Genomic DNA, 17,193 nt, shown 5'->3' on the forward strand with positions numbered 1-17,193 from the left:
CCCCTCTCTCTCTCTAAAAGAAAATAACTAACTGGAATATGTTTCCCAGCAATCATATTTTGTTATAAAACTCACTCTGGGATGATCAAATTAATCCTCCTCAGTATTGGAAGCTTATGGGGTCATATGCAGCTCTTTCTGAAACATTTTAACCACACAGATTAAAAAAAAGAAAAAAAACTATCTTGCTGACATTTTACTTTACTTAAAGAACGACTTCACCACTTTTCAACCTATCTTCAACCTATCATATAATTCGTCCTCACTAATATTCATGCTAAAATAGCTGAAAAAAATGTACTCGTCTGTGTCTCATTGGAGGGCTGTGGGCAGTTCAGAAACCCGTCTTCCAGTGACGATGATGATGTCACTGGAAGGCATCTACATTTTAAAGAGAAATGTGTCTTATAATACCTTAAAATGCCAGAAATAGTTTCTATATGATACTTTTACAGTTATCATAGTGTTCTAACAACAATTCATTTTTACTTAAATTATGTAAACTAGTTAAAACAATGGATAACATAGCTATTGTGATGAAACCTTTGTTGCGACAGTTTCTTGGCCACCTATGTAAATTAGCTAGCTTTAGGTATAAAGACCATGCTCGCTTCTCATACGCATTTTTTTCTTTTAATTTAATAATAACATAAAAGTATGTTTTCTGTGTTGCACTGAATGACAGGTTTTTATTCCAAAGATTACTAGAGGGAATAATGGTGAAATAATCACATATTACAGAGAGATTTAGTCACCTCAGCACACTTCAGTAGGTCCTCTTTGTTATGACACATACTGTCACATGAGTAAAAACATAAAATGCCTTTTTTCACAATTCTCACAATGCGTCACAGATTATTTCATTTCAAGATTAATTTCCCACACTACACCTATTACAGTAGTTAAAATATATCTTACATTTGATGGACTAATGACATTTTTCCTACATTTAACAACGGCACAATAGATATTAATTGTAATCATTTTAAAACATTTTTCCTTGGGCCACCTGTTTTATACCCCTAGTGGTCCATGGACCACTTACTGAGAAACAGTAATATAGACCTCATTAACCTACTGTCCTACCATAGGACCATTTCTTGAATGTGAGCAAAGTTAGAGATACCTTCAAGCATCATGTACATGTAGAGTGACATATCACATGAGATTATGGCAGTTTTTTTGTCAAGTGCCTGAGTTTACACTGTCCCACTGAACTGCAGTGGTAAGCAGAGTAGATGGTGAAGTACAATGAACAATGATCAGGAGCAGGCGTCTGCTTCCTGTCGATGGCCTCATACTGCCTCTGTGTTAACAACATATGGCTGTCTTATCATCTGACAGGACTGAACATTCACCAGAGACACAAGCTCATGTTATCTAACTAGCACTGTGCCATAACTGTGTGGCAGAATCAATATAAATGTTATTACCTACATGAAACTTTAAAAAATCACACCCGTGTGAAGTGAGGGGCGCTCTTATCATCATACATCATCATACATAATCTCATTCCGGCCAATCAGAATTTGCGTCCTCACCTTCGTCTTCAATGTTTGTGTTACGCAATGTTTGTGTTTACACAAACACTCAAAATTGTCCACCCATTGTCAATGGCATTTAATATTTGTGTTAGGACAAAGTTTGTGTTTACACACATACTTAAAGCTGGACATAGGAGGGGCTAGCACCCCTCAAAAATACAGTTTTGTTTCTGAGCACTCCCATGCAAAGTAACTGTCTTGTCGTCATCCAGCAAATCATGTGAACTCATCACCTGTCCTCATACTGCATCCCCAACTTCAGTCGCCATCAGGACTATGGTTAACGTGACGATCCCTTGCCCTTTGGGGATCCCATCCCTGGCTGTTTACAACTAGACCATTGTATGGCATCCTCCTCCCTGTCTGCATAAGGCTGATCACTTGATCAACTTGTGCTCTGCCGTTTCAACTCTCACAGACATGCAGGAATTTCAGCCAACCAAACCAAGAAACCTTTGGGGAAAAATCTCTATCTATTTGGTGAGTTGGCGAGCCTGATAATTCTGATATGGAAGATAGTCACTTAGGCCTGGCACATACCGGTCGGCGGTAACAGTTCTCTACTATTGCAATGCAATCTTAAAAATATTGTACCGACCTGTCCTATCCTGTCCAGTTCTATCAGGGCTGACACTCACCGGCAAGACGTCTTCCACCCGGTTGCTCTCCCAGGATCGACAGAGTGCTCTTTGTTGGTTGTTTCGTGATGTCCAGTCCTCCCTCAATTGCAGAAGCAATGGGAGCCTTATATTCCAGCCATGTGATGTCACAGCACATTTGACTAATACAATCAGAGAGCGCTCTCATATAGCGTGTTTACTTTCTACTGTATGACTATGATAAAACTTAGAAAACTCCATCTAAATATTTGTTCATATTCATTAGGAAAGATATAAAGAAAAGTGGTTGTGTATTTATTTTAATGAGTAGAGCACTTTTACCCACCACCTCACACAGTGTGGAATGAAACTGCATGCATGCACTATGACCAATGTAGGGCTAGACACTATAATTCCATAACTCCATCAGAGTGAAGATGAACACTTGTATGCTTTCCTTCTTATACCCACCACGGTTCTGAGTGGTGCAACTCCCCTCCCCCCCCTCTCTCTCTCATTAGCAGGCAACAGTGCAGCACTATCTCGCTCTCTCTCTGTGTTTCTGGCACAACAGCACCACTTTTGCCCCTACTGGTACTCATAGTCACAGTCACATACATAGGTTAACACGGACATTGCTGTTCCTTGGAGTGGTTGCACCACTCAAAAATAAATCACAACCATCCTGGGCTTGTCTAGCCAGGAGGACTGCTAGTGTAATTGACTTGAACAATAGCTGAGAAATTTCTGTTTTTACCTCAGTCTCTATAGTAACACCCAAAACAGGATACTTGCTCAGATAATAAAACAAAGGCATGTGCAGCCAAGAATTCACCAGCACCCGGCATCGGCAGAATAAGAGAGAGGGGGGGGGGGGGGTCTCAGCCCACAGCCTGTTGGTGTAGAAACTGTAGATTCTGTGTGGTTACTGTGCTGACACCTCAGACAGCTTGTGTTCACTGAAAGTATTCTACTAGAAACTGGTGTGTTTATTAAGAGTGATAGAACATTGCATTGTTGTATACCATCAGCAAAGCTATTTGAAATGTATTTCTAAGGGTATGTTAGCCAACCTACCCACACTCAATACAAGCCAAAATTCAGAAGAAGCTCTGACATTTAGTAAGTCTCCTATTTGACCTCACAGACATTAATATGTTTAATAGACATTAATAGTATTATAGTAGTTTTATTCAGGAGAAGCCTCACACAAGCTTTGATAATCGAGTTCCTTTTAACCAAGTGTTACACAAACTTCTTCAGCAAATTCCCCAGGAAATACTGATCCATGGCTGTCATGACCAAATCCACAACAATTCCACAAGCTGTCTCTCGCAACTCTGGACCCAAGTTTGGGTTCTGAATTTCTGATCGATCCAGCTTGTGCATCAATTAAGAATTTTAGTATACTGAAAGTTTAATAAAACCCTACTATCTTGTTATATTTATATTAACATAGCCATTGACTTAGTCACAGGATTACATTCTCACTCAACACATACACACACGTTCAAGAGGATCCAGAACATACTACTCTACTTCAAGTGTTTCAATGAGTTAATGCAAATGGGCTTCGTAACAAGGAGAGGCTCTCTGGAGTGGGTTGTTAGCCCACATCCAGAAGGGGGGTTGCCCCCTTAGGGTCTGCTGAGTGCTGACCTGCCCTGAACCATTCTTTGTCAAATGGTTCAAATCGGAAGGTGCCCTGGCAGCCAGTGCAGTGCCATGAAGACATCCCTGCTACATATCAAGAGCGCTGCACTCAATAGAGGAGATAAAATGGCAAGATAGGGTCTTCAACATCAAACTGCAAAATTGTATATATAACGTGACTGTTGGAAACCCCTTTGTTGCCAAAGTATAGTGTCGCAGTCCCACCCCTTTCATGATGACGACAGGCCCAGGAAATAATTCCCCAATGCATTTTTCCCATAGACATTTCAAAAAGTATTAATTTAAAGATCTGCAAGTCTCGAACAAAGCCAACTCGGATCGTGACAATCATGGCAACAAACAAAATATTTTGGGCTGAACAAATAATAAAAATTAAAAAAAAGTGTTGTACCCTGCCCTTTTTTATTTGTTCGGCCCCCCAAAACATGACAAACATGATTTGTCACTATCAGTTGGGTCCAGAAAACCACACCCACTGCTATGCTCTATTTGAAGATAGAGTGATAGACATCAAGCAGGACTTGGCTATCATGACTGAAGAATTGTCAATCAATTATATCAAATTATCAAGAATGATCAATTACTTGATATAAAGAATTACATCTCTTACAGTACAGTTTAACAGCACAGCACTCAACATATACGTAGCCATGTGTAAAATATTTACTACTGTGCACATGATTAAAAAATATTTGGTTAAATTATAAACAGGGATCATCTTATGAAAGAAATTTTATTTCCATAATAAACACATAAAGTACATTTTAACAAACATAAAAAGTGCAATATGCATTCAAACTACAGCAAATGTACAGTAAAAAAAAGTTACTGCATAATTAAATATAAAAAGAAAATGGTTACACAAACTGTAAAGTAACCCATTGTGAGCCTTGCCACATCAGTGTGACAACAGCTGTAAATTTCATTGACGATATGAGCAAAAACATGACAGCTACAGTACGAATCCAGTGATACTCCACTGTCTCGCTTTTATTTTTCAAAGGTGCAAACATGTTACAGCGTTTAAATATCGTAAATGATCGACATTATGACTCACAAGTTTTATACAGCTTCAATGGTGTATCCAATTTGTTGAGACAGCCATAGAACTTTGGTCTTCCACATTTCAATGAGCACAAATTAGTTTTAAACCATGGCAATGCTCGTGGACAAAAAAATATAAGACATAGAAGATTCAGTATGGAATATTCTGGTTGTTTCCTATACTATAACATTTTCTGAATGGCTGGGCAGTCTGGGCAAAAAACAAAAAAAAAAGTAAATGTTTCACATTATTTGATTTGACGACCTCAAGTCTATGTCACCACACACCAGAAGTGCTCTCACATTGTAAGATGATTTCAAGCCATGCAATGTGACCCTCACCCTGCCCTTCCCAATAACACAGTAGGGAATGAGGTCAATAACATTATTCTAATGTTATTGGAAAATAGCTTTTGTACTAGCATCCACTCATTACAAGCAGTGCAAACAAAAAGGAAAACCATACATACAAATGTTTGTCCGTCCCCCCATCGCCCCCACAAACTGAGCGGAAGATAAAACCTCTCTTCACTCTTATCCTGTTCAGTTCACCCAAAGACTCATGTACACTATTGCATTCATGCATTATGAATAATTTTGCATTATGGGTTTAAAATGTATTTCTGTAAAATTCCTATTTGCTTTTATATAGCTTATTGGTGAATTCAATAAGAGAACTGAATTGAAATTCTAAACCAGTGTTGATTTGAGAAACAACTCTATGTACGTACCATGAGGTAACCCTTTATTTTACAATCTACCACTCTACCATCTAGTCAGATATTGTAGTCAGTTGTATTTCAACTGACTGAAGTTCATCAATGTACCACTTTGTACCAGACAGGTAATGATAGTACCAACGAATACCAGACCATAATTTGGTAAATACGAGGCCATAGTAAGAGCATAAAAGACTGTAAAGTTAAGGATTTTACCCCATCATAATCCTTGCCTTACACACAGCTCTGTGCCTCTGCTCTCGGGTAAGGCACTTTAGTGTCCATGAATCAAACCAAGGTAGAGGTGAATTAATGGCTTACATACAATGGCAGATACAGCAATATGACCCTCCTCACTATAAGCAGCAGTATCAGAAACAAAGTGGCAAAGGAAGGTGTTGATGGGCACTATACTAAACTCTTCATAACAAAAGGTTGGCATAAGTTTTCTGCAGGCTCCTTTAGTCAACAAGCCAATGATATTGGCACACATTTTTCATCCATTTCATGAGATAACTTCCTTCTGATCCCCTCCAGCTCACCAGAGGGAGGGGTGGTGGGATGGCCATGGAGGACTGTACCTCCATCCCTCCTGTCAGCTTATCCTGAGCTTATCCTGGGCCGGTACTCTCTCTGGGCTGTGCAGGTCCCTGCCAGGCCGAGGCTGGACAGGGATGGTATGGCAGTCCCAATCTAGGCCAGGGTCTGGCTCTGGGGACAGGGAGAGGAGCAGGAGAGCGCCTGTGTCTGAGGAGCAGGCTGAACATAGGTCCTCAGAGGAGAAGTTGAGGCTCCCCAGCTTGGCGAGTGAGTTGGAACGTTTGAGTCTGGAGGGTACAGTGAGGCCCGCTAGGCGCATACGTGCCTCGATCTCTTGGGCCCTTAGACGTACTAAGCCGGGTTTCCCCTGCACGCTACGCAGGCTGTCACTGCTGGAGCTACGTGTCAGAGTGGAGCCATGCTGTGAGGAGGTGGGCGTCAGCAGACCAGACCCCATCACACTCAGCAAGGCCTCATTGGTAGGTGGCACCACTAGTGGCTCAAGGCGTAACTGGCACGATGTGGAAGCTTTAGTTAAGTCACCAGGTAAGACTGAGAACCCCTCTTTCTCCTCAGTGTGAACAGAACTATTCTTGGGCCTGCAACAGGAGTGAAAATGCTGCAAAGAGCCCTCCTGGGATGAACCTGATAGCCTCTCCAGTCTCTCTGCCCGGCGGCGTACAAGCCCGGACCTCTGTAGCTGCATTAGCGTCTCCTGCTGCAGGCCAAGGTAGCATGTCAACACAGGCTTCTCTTCCTCCAGAGCCAAACTCATCAACTCAGGGAGAGCCTCTGAAGCCTCTGGAGGAGAAAGAAGAGTCTCCTTCTCACCCTCTATTTCTAGACCATCACAGCCATCCTTAGATTCTGTGTGTGGCGAGTCTCCCAGCTGATCCTTTCGGTCAGCGTCAGCTACGTCCATAGAAGGGGAGATGGCACAGTTGGCACAGTTACACAGAGGGCTACAGGGTTTCAGCAGCTGCCCAGAGGAATGTGGGACATCTGGGGATGAGGTGGACGAGAGTGGGTATGAAGAACCAGGGGGCTCAATGGAAGCAGGGTCAGTGTTAAGGCAAAGTTTAGTGGCCAGAAGCGAAGGCCCTTCTTGCGGTCTCAACTGACAGTCCCAGCGAGCAAGCAGAGAGGGATCGACCAGCTGAGGGTTTGAAGAGGCAGTTTCCTAAACACACAGAGAAGAATGGAGCAGTGAAGTGAAATTCCTACAAACTGGAATACCACTACGGTTTCTCCATGACTTGAAAATGCTATAATGTGGATCTTTATCTACTTGCATAATCCAGCACCACATACTGCCCCTGCTGCCCAAAACTTACATTGAGGTTGTGCCGACTGCTCAAATGGTTGTTGTTGTTGTTGTTGTTGCAGTTCTCATTCAGGGTTGCCAGGTCCATCCCGTTACTCTCCGTGTCAACCAATTCTTCCGCGTCATCACCGTCACCCCCACCTCCTCCATCAGGCTGCATGAGCACCTCCATCTCAGCCTCCTCTTTCTGCACCTCCTCCTCATCCTCTTCCTCCACAGTGCTGAACTCCAGCCTCAGGCGCAGCTCCTCCAGGGGTTCTGGACCACGGCAGCAGGTCTGAGCAGCTGTGCCCTCCCCGGATGGAGCCAAGTGGGGAAGCGGTGGACCTTCACGCCCCTCAAAGGCCTCGTCATCTAGCAGGGCATCCCGCTCCACATCCTCTATTTCAATGAAGACCTTGTCCATGTTCAAGAGGGGAGGGCCACGCACGGGTGTCGATGGCTCGCTGTCCAGGGCCGAGTCAGAGAGCCGGCGGAAGTAATAGTTATTGTAGGCGGGGTCTACCTCCAATGCAACAGTCCTGTGCGGGGTGAGACATGCCGCCCCCTTGTCGGTCAGAGCTTCCTCGCAGCAGGGAGACATGCCTGGCTCTGGAGTGAGGTGGCCCGTCTCCTCCCCTACACAGCAATGTGTCATCCCCTGTTGCCCCTCCGCCATTTCACAGTCTGGGTCCGGGCGCCACAGCTTGTTGTGACGCTGTTTACTGAGAGACAGAAAAAAGGAGAGGATGAGGGCAACAGGCATTCCACACACACACACACAGACACACACACACACACACACACACACACACACACACACACACACACACACACCTACCTTGCATCCAGGATGCCCTCGTACTCTGCTAGCTGTCTCATAAAGCTTGCATTTGGTCGTGTGATGCTCCTCTTCTCCTTAACAAAGTTGTAGGCCTTCTCTAGTGACCAGCCGAACTCTTTCATGGCATAGGCAATAACTGTGGAGGCAGACCGACTGACACCCATCTTGCAGTGGACCAGACACTTGGAATGGTTCTTCCTATTCAGAATAAATCAAAACTTTGCCTTAACAAGTGGTTTATAGATTAGCACAATCGTCAATGTGAATGAATACTGGATGGCACTTGTCAATACTACTAGCTACATTGTGGTAACCATAGCTGTACGTATGCATGTCCTTCGTCATGAGAGAGGTAATATTTTCTCTGTTATGATCCAGTCGTTTGCGAAGAAGGAAAAATAAGAAATGAGATTTCACTGATTTGGCAGTCAGCATAAAATAATGGCATGTCTGTCTCTGGTGATGACGAACCGTTTCTAAAACATGCTTAACATGCAGTAACTTATTGACCTCTGTGGCATTAACAACTCACTTTGCTTTAACAATGAAGTTGTATGTGTCATTCCAGTGAGCCAGCAGGTCAGTGGCCTCCTCATCATAGACGCGTATGTTGTGATAACTGAATGTGCCTGGAAAGAAGTTGTCTATCTCCCTGGTGACATTGAGGATATAGCCCACCCTGGGGAGGAAAGATAGTGTTAGAGGACACTTTCCCATCAACATTCCTAGTTGAACAAAACACAGTGAAAGATGTTTTGAACAAGGTTGCTGTATCTTAGCGCCTCTGTAATTGCAAAATAATTACCCTGTCTCTTGTAGCTCTTCCAGATTGGAGGCATTCCATTCTGATCCCTGCCAACAAATGACATGAAAGTACCGTTTTACCAAGTCTGTATAATTGTTCTCTTCTCAGAAAAAAATAAAAGGTTCACAAGCAACATTAGCCAGACACCAGACATTCACTGAGCTGGACAAGAGACCAATACTAAAACCTTTTCTTCTATAAGTTTTATCCCACAATTTTGCAACCCATTGTTTTCACCCAGTGTCAATTATCTAATGTAATCCTGGTTGCTACACTTCCTCTGCCAACCTGGGGGGGCAGCGGACTGACCTCATGCTTCCTTCTATGCATGAGTAGTCCAAGCTGCTTCTTTTCACCTGACAGGGGGGAGTTTCCCCGGCCGGACGTAGCGCATGGAAGGAACACATTATTCCGACCAGTTCCTTTCCCCTCCATCAGGCGCCCCGGCTGGGAGGTAGTTTAGAGACCAGGATTACTGCATGTTTTTTGTGAGGGTACCTACTACGTACCCTAGGGGACACAGGGAGAACATGCAAACTCCACACAGAAAGGCCCTTTCGCCAACCCCGCCTCTGGTATGGGCACACACCTGGGAAAAACTGAATCCATTCTCTTCGGATCAAATAGTAATCTCAGCAAGGCAGATGGCTTCTTGGTTAGGTGACAACATTATCACACGAAAAGATGAAATTACCTACCTAGGTTCCATCCTGGAGGCCAATCTTTCCAGTGATAAAATGGCCACCAACGTAATCAAAAAAGTCAATCAAAGAACAAGATTCCTTTACAGGATCTCCTCACTGGTCAACAAAAACACATTGAAGACCTTAACAGGAGCCCTCGTACAAGGTTTCTTTGACTATGCATCCACCTCTTGGTACCACAGCACCTCAAAGGCCCTTAAAACAAGGCTCCAGACCTCCCAAAACAAACTGGTCAGGCTCCAACTTGGCCTCACCCCCCGAACCCACCTCACCCCTGCCCACTTTGACAGGCTGGGATGGCTTAGGGTCGACGACAGAGTAGCATCTTGCAATGGGTCTGGTCCACAAGTTTCGATACACCACTAAGATACCCATGTACCCGTCTAAATACTTCCTTAATGTAAACGAAGTCCACACCCACAACACCAGAGGTAGTGCAACAAACCATGTACAACCCAGATTCGGCACAAACGAGGGACTAAATTATTTTCGCTCCTATGCCACCAAAATGTGGAACGCCCTACCAACAGTCATTAAGACATGTGAATCCCTTGACTCCTTCAAAACCGCTCTCAAAAGGCACCTACGGATGGCTGCAATTCGAAACTGGCCTCTGTAAAATCTGATTTCCCCCCCCCCCCCCCCCCTCACTGTATATGTATCTTTTCCCTTTTTGCTTATATATGATGAATTCCTGTTCTGTTCTTTAACTACATAGAAGTGTCTATTTGCATGTCTCTATACGTTTTGATGAATTGAACAATGTGGACCCTGTTGTAAACAAGTGTAATGCTTAATTGGGTCGTCCACTCACAGTTAACAGTCTCTGTATTGAGTTTGTGCTTGAAATGTACTGTAATTCTACAAACTGTTAATAAATATTTCAATCAATCAATCAAAACTGATGACATGGAGGAGAGAACATGCCTTCTTGCTGTGAGGCGACAGCATTATCGACTGTGCCACCGTGCCCTACTAAAACCTTTTACAGGAAACCATAGTGTGACTAAATGCTTCAGCAGATGTAGGAGGTGACATGACGCATCTTACCAAGTACAGATAGTCAAAAATGAGTGTGGCCTTGTCCATCTGCCCCAGGATCAGTAGCATCTCGTTGTCGATGAACTCTTTATACTCGTTCAGGTTACAGTTCATGTGCTTCTCCAGCTCTGTACGGATCTGGGAAAAGCATTATATCGCAGATACCATGTTATTTTAGAGGCTTAAAAAGTAATACTCTTACAAGAACATACTGCTGTTAATACATATCTCTGCTGTCGGGAAGAAACCTCTTAACTCCAAATTGTTCATTTTTCAGGAAATGAAAATTATACATTTTTCAGGAAGCGGTGGTGGACTTAGTTGCTTTAGCAGACAGTTTGAGGGTCCAATGGAGTTAAGAGATTTTGTCCAAAGCGTTTTTTACTACTTTCCATTGGTTCAATATTTTGTATGAAACAACACAACAGGGTGTTCAATAGCACTGATTTATGCAACAAAAAAATCAAAAACCTAAAAAATTGAATTAGGTTTCCTCCCGACAGCAACAACTCCTTGTCTATTCACACTCACAGCCTCAGCCATAAAACATACATTAACAGACCATTTTCCCGTTAATGGATTTATTTTTAGATATCGTCTTTGTTCGCATTTTCTCCATTGAAAAGTTACTGAATCTATGTTGGGCAAACCTCACTGCTATGTTTAAGAAGACATGTATGTTTGAATTTCTTTCTCAAATTAATTTGCTTTCATCAATCTGTGCTGTACATCTGTACATTTAAAAAAAACTTCAATAATAATAATAATAATAATAATAAGTATCAAACAAGTTTCAAGTATCTGGAATATCATTTTTACACCGTACTGAAATTAATAGAATCCAATGGTTTCCTTGAAAATCAAACAAACAAAGTGGTATGCTTTGACCATGTGTCCGTCAATGGCCAGACCGCTAGAAAAAGAAACAGGACAAATGCATTATTTATGATTTCCGGGTGATGCTCAAAGGAATTATATTAATAGTGAGGATGCTCGTTTCCTTTCCGGGTTATTCAGGGAGGTAAGGGCTTTTGTTGTGAGCACAGTGATCAGTCGCTTAGCTATCATTACAACCAGTTACATGTGCTCAGTGATGCGATACAAACTCACAAATGATTTACGATCGCCAGGATGCGCGACGGCTCACCATGGACAGCGCTCGAACCTTTTGAGATACAGCGCTTTGAAAATCCTGTTTAATGGAGGCTCAATGGAGCTGGATTTAAAAATCCCATAGCTGGTGGGGACGGAGGTTCTCCATACAAACCGGAGCAATGCTAAAAGGTAAATTGACGGTCGCCGTTTTCATATATGGAGTATATGGTTGTCTACGAACATATGCGTAGTTAGCACCTTTAGGTACCGATAGCCTAGCTACGTTTATAAACGTAGATAGCAGCGAAAAAGTTAATGGTCAATGGCATTTAATGTTTAACATCATATTTGAGACACATTGTCCTTTCATTGTCAATGGCAAATATGAGACGTGAGGGGACAAAAGCTGTATATAGGAGGGGCTAGTGCCCCTCAATAATAATAATAAAAATCACACCCGTGTGAAGTGAGGGGCGCTCTTATCATCATACATCATCTCATACTGGCCAATCAGAATGCCTGTTGCCTGTGATTGGTTAGCTGTTGACGTACATTTTCCCTTCAATGTCAATGGCGTTTGTTTTGATGTTTAATTTAAGTCATATTTAGTGGAATTTTGACCTAATTTCTCCATTCATTGTCAATGGCAAATCTTGAGACGTGTGGGGACAAGATTTAGCAGTCATTTGACCTGAATTCCCCTTTCATTGTCAATGGCAAATCTTGAGACGTGTGGGGACAAAAGCTGTATATAGCCCCTCAAAAAAAGAAAAAGAAATTGAGGTATACTCCTGAACAAGATCTATTTTCACCTGTTTGGAGGTGACATTCTCCAGATCCTGGCACATCATGAGGCTTCTGAGTTTGGCTTTGATAAGGCACTCTGTCCTCTCTCGTTCTGAAGGCCTACAAAAGATAGCAAGTCTAGTTAGAGACCTACAATTAAACAGCATTCACACAAACTTGGCCATTATAAATCAGTACATGAGCAGCTGAATTATAATACTCTTCTTCAGAGCCAATTTACGTTGACTGACCCAACAAACATGGTTGGTGAGTCAGGCCGAGTGGTCTCCAAATCCTTCATGGCATTCCACTCGTTGATACAGCTCTGCTCTGAAGCAATGCAGCTCTCATAGTAGCCTATCCAAGTGAGGGCCATCCCCCCTGGGAAGTAGTTGCACCTGCGGGACACCTCGCACGCCTTGTGCAGGACCTGTAACGCTGACCTACAATGAGATAAAAATCACACCCGTGTGAAGTGAGGGGCGCTCTTATCATTATACATCATCTCATGAACAACTGAATTCATGTGATTGGTTGGCCGATTTGCACGTCTACATATGTAAATGTTCAATATATGTAATAATGTAATATGACAATATGTAAATTGTCAATGGCATTTCAGGTTTGTGTTGCCACAAATTTACGTCATATTTGGCAGATATTTGACCTAATTTCTCCTTTCATTGTAAATGGCAAATATTGAGACGTGTGGGGACAACATTTACGTCATAATTGAGGCACATATGACCAAATTTCTCCTTTCATTGAACTGAATTGAACTGAATTTATGTGATTGGGTAGCCGATTTGCTTGGCTACATACGACGTACATTTTCCCTTCATTGTCAATGGCATTTAATGTTTGTGTTGGCACAAATTTACGTCATATTTGGCGGACATTTTACCTAATTTCTTCAATCATTGGCAATGGCAAATATTGAGACGTGTGGGGACAAAAGCTGTATATAGACACCCCTCAAAATCACACCCGTGTGAAGTGAGGGGTGCTCTTATGATCGTACATCATGACGTAAATTAAGACACTATGCTTATTTGCTCAGACACTGACGTAAAATTCTCCATTCATTGTCAATGGGAATTTAATGTTTGTGTAGGACAAAAATCACACCCGTGTGAGGTGAGGGGCACTAATATATTAAAGTCTAACTCATGTTGATTAGGTGATGTAATGGTGCCAACAAACTTTACGTCACATTATGGGGGGACTCCCCCCATAATGACGTAAATTTTCCCTTTATTGTCAATGCGTTTACTACAATATTTGCAGTTCCATCATGGCTAGGTAACTCAACACAACCAAAACCTCTACCAAAGTCTATGCATACTTCTACCAGCAGGTGGCAGAATGAGTCTGGGCAGCCTCAACTGACTGGTCTTTAAAAATGTTGTGGTGCAAATGCCTGTCATGTGCAGTCAGAAGATGTATTGTCACGTGTGACTGATTTATTACCCAGTATAATTTGGACGCTGCCACCGTGGCTCCATAGGTTGATTGTTACTCACCACATTGCCTGTACTGACACAGGTTTGAAGACATGAGTCCGACCTGCTGTGTTCACTGTAAACCCCCTGGGGAGAAAATAAAACAGACGATCATTCCCTGGAGCAGAACAGGTCTAGTAACAAAGTTAGGTTGAACTATTATAAATTAACATAAAATGTAATTTGTATCTTCATATTTCAGTACAGTCATGTCTGTGTCAGTAGGCGGTTAGGATGACAGAGGAAACCTACCCATCTCCATCCAGATGAATCTTTGCATCACTCCACAGAGGCAGCACCATGCCTATGGAACAGCTTTTGCTGAGAAAAAAAAAAAAGCCAACTTACCGGTAATACAAAACATCTGCGTTTATTTGAAATTGCTAAATTGTAATGAACACATTCCAAAAGTAGGCTATAGTGGAAACCTACCCTGAATTAAAGTTTAGAAATATCTACAGGCTATGATATTCATATGGTCTGGGAAAGCCCAGGAAAGGTTTTCTTTTAAACATGAACAAATTTCTGCAGCATCTAGAAATCAGAGAGGTAATATGCAAACCTGTGACAAATATGGCACTTGTGATACTGAACTTGCAATGTGATCATGCGTAATTCTGCAACTGCTCCACTGGGAATTAATTATAAGCTATGGAACAACTCCCTAGGACCTAGCAGGGAATTTCTTTTGACAAAGTGATAACAATGCGACGGGACAAAGTTCACCCGGGTATAAAACCTCAAACAAATACACTGTTGGATCAGATTGTATACCAGGCTTGATCAGGCTCAACCACAAATAGGTTTTTAAGCTTTATTGTCTAGTTCAGTAGAGCGTAGAGACCGGTGTTGTATCCAAATAAACCCCAGGACTTCGCAATAATGTGGACAGCACACAAGACATTTAAAATCCCACAGTGACACCTTGAGTGCCAATTACACACTTCGGAAAAAAGTAAAGAATAAATATGATTCTTAATCACTTAGCCTTGTTGCATTTGTTTTATTCCAATTAGTTGCCTTGAACAAATATTTGCTTGTTTGGCAAGCAGGGCATGTTTATTGGTCCACTGGTTTTCAGCCTACTATTCATTTTGTCTGCACCTCTGTACTTTTCTATTGGGTTCTAAAGAGTTTGCCTTAGTGCCACTATTTACAATAGAATTAGAGTCCTTAGCTTGATATGCCCTTTATGCTGATTGCAGCCATATCCTTTCAGATACAGTGAGTGTCTTGCTTGATTTCCCTCATTGCAATAGAGCTTGTTCCTTGTTGACCTGCCCATATGCTGTTGTATATAACACGCTGTTGTATATAAGGGTCTCAACGGGTCTCATGGTCGCAGCCTACGTATTTCCTGTAGGCGGAGACGACACATCTGCTGTTTCCCCGCACCAAGCTTCTACTACAGTGAATGGAAAAGTGACTGATGTTAGTCTGCCTCAAACGTTACTCTTTTACCTGCTTTTTACTAACACTAACATTACAAAGATGCCCAGAACATCGGGATGAACCTGTGTAGTTTATGACTGCTCCAACAGTAGTGGCAACATAAAAACGGAATGTCAAAATATCTACCGCGGTGGCTGAAACCAGAGCCATTGAGTAATGGTTGAGACAAAGCAGTGAAAGGTCCTGAAAGAACGTCAGTCTTACCAATACCCAATCTTTCTGTTTTAGGAACACAAGGCTGTAGTAGTTTATACCTCATACTAAGCATTAAAGTATGAGGTATAAAGTACAGCAGCCGTGTGTTCCTAAAACAGAAAGATTGGGTATTGGGTAAGACTGACGTTATGTATCTTTCAGGACCTTTCACTGCTTTGTCTCAACCATTAATCAATGGCTATGGTCTCAGCCACCACGGTAGATATTTTGACATTCTTCTTTTTTTTTTTTTTTTTTTATGTTGCCACTACTGTTGGAGCAGCCATAAACTACACAGGTACTACACAATAAAGAATTTTCCTGGGAGCAGTGAAACAGTGTGCGGACATCCCTTCCTTTTCATTCCACATGTTCATACCTGTCCTTGTTGGTGAAGTCCATTCCCAGCAGGATGTTTTCCTCCGTGTCCTGTCGCCCACTGGTGTAAACCACCACCATGTAGCGCACGCGGTCTGACCACGCACTCTCCAACCGCACTGCCTGGATGCAAGATAGGCCACATGTTACCTGCCAGTGCACCACTGCACTGATTAGTATATTGATACCATCCCCATCAGTTGTACCAGGCGCAAAAACATGACAATATAGCATCAAATAACCATCTATTTCTCTCAGCTAAATGCAACAAAGAAACTTTCTAGTGCCAGCTGAATGTCTTCATCATACTGTATGCACATGTATGTCCCACTTGATTGTGCAAAGGGGTACTACAGCAGTGTGGAAATCAAGTCCTAAAATGTGAGCATCCTGGCAGATAACACAACCCTTACGAACACTAAACTAACACACACTGTTTAACACATATCCATGGAAACATTTGGTAATGCTCTTCAGTGTGTGTTCAAACATGTCTTCATGAGCTAATAATTATAGCAAGCAAATGAGAGTCTTAAGTACACAATAAAATGCATTCAGAAAGTTTGCCATGCCAAGGTGCTAGGTTGTTACTCACCGAGTATGTGTGTGTGTGTGTGTGTGTGTGTGTGTGTGTGTGTGTGTGTGTGTGTGTCATCTCTCACCAGTTTGATTCTGTCTTCAGAACGAAGAATGTTTATCATCACTTGCAGGTGCTGAGGTAAGTCGCCTGTTGAGAGACAAACAGATCCATGACAACAGCTGTGTGGCGATTCAATATCATCTCACACCATGGTTTTATGCCAATTAATCTCAACTTCAAACTAAATGAGATCCAGCCCATATATTCTATTTGAGAAATGCTCTTTAATCTGCTGACAATATGTAAGATAAGAGTGGTCTCTGGTTTTAAAGTCAAAATATTAAAACTATTTATTGGAAAAGCATTGTGGTGGCCTAAAAAAACAAAA

General features: G+C 42.2%; 1 protein-coding gene across 4 annotated transcripts in view; it reads right to left on the reverse strand.

Moving 5' to 3' along the window:
- Positions 1-4,531: 4,531 nt before the first annotated feature.
- ssh1a (slingshot protein phosphatase 1a) overlaps positions 4,532-17,193 on the reverse strand; it is a 29,275-nt gene continuing 16,613 nt past the window's right edge. For 2 of the 4 annotated variants that reach the window (XM_080765225.1, XM_080765226.1), the window contains 12 exons: positions 16,888-16,952; positions 16,227-16,348; positions 14,453-14,521; positions 14,222-14,287; positions 12,950-13,141; positions 12,725-12,818; positions 10,827-10,955; positions 9,073-9,119; positions 8,800-8,946; positions 8,265-8,465; positions 7,455-8,148; positions 4,532-7,300 (listed from right to left, as the gene is read on the reverse strand). In XM_080765225.1, the coding sequence (XP_080621351.1) occupies positions 6,176-7,300; positions 7,455-8,148; positions 8,265-8,465; positions 8,800-8,946; positions 9,073-9,119; positions 10,827-10,955; positions 12,725-12,818; positions 12,950-13,141; positions 14,222-14,287; positions 14,453-14,521; positions 16,227-16,348; positions 16,888-16,952 (2,951 nt within the window). In that variant the 3' untranslated portion in view covers positions 4,532-6,175. Of the gene's footprint in view, positions 7,301-7,454; positions 8,149-8,264; positions 8,466-8,799; positions 8,947-9,072; positions 9,120-10,826; positions 10,956-12,724; positions 12,819-12,949; positions 13,142-14,221; positions 14,288-14,452; positions 14,522-16,226; positions 16,376-16,887; positions 16,953-17,193 lie in introns of all 4 variants that reach the window. The other 2 variants (XM_080765223.1, XM_080765224.1) reach the window with 1 other exon arrangement.

Source organism: Protomyctophum bolini (assembly GCF_963924005.1).
Source record: "Protomyctophum bolini genome assembly, chromosome: 6".
NCBI classification, from domain to species: Eukaryota; Metazoa; Chordata; class Actinopteri; order Myctophiformes; family Myctophidae; genus Protomyctophum; species Protomyctophum bolini.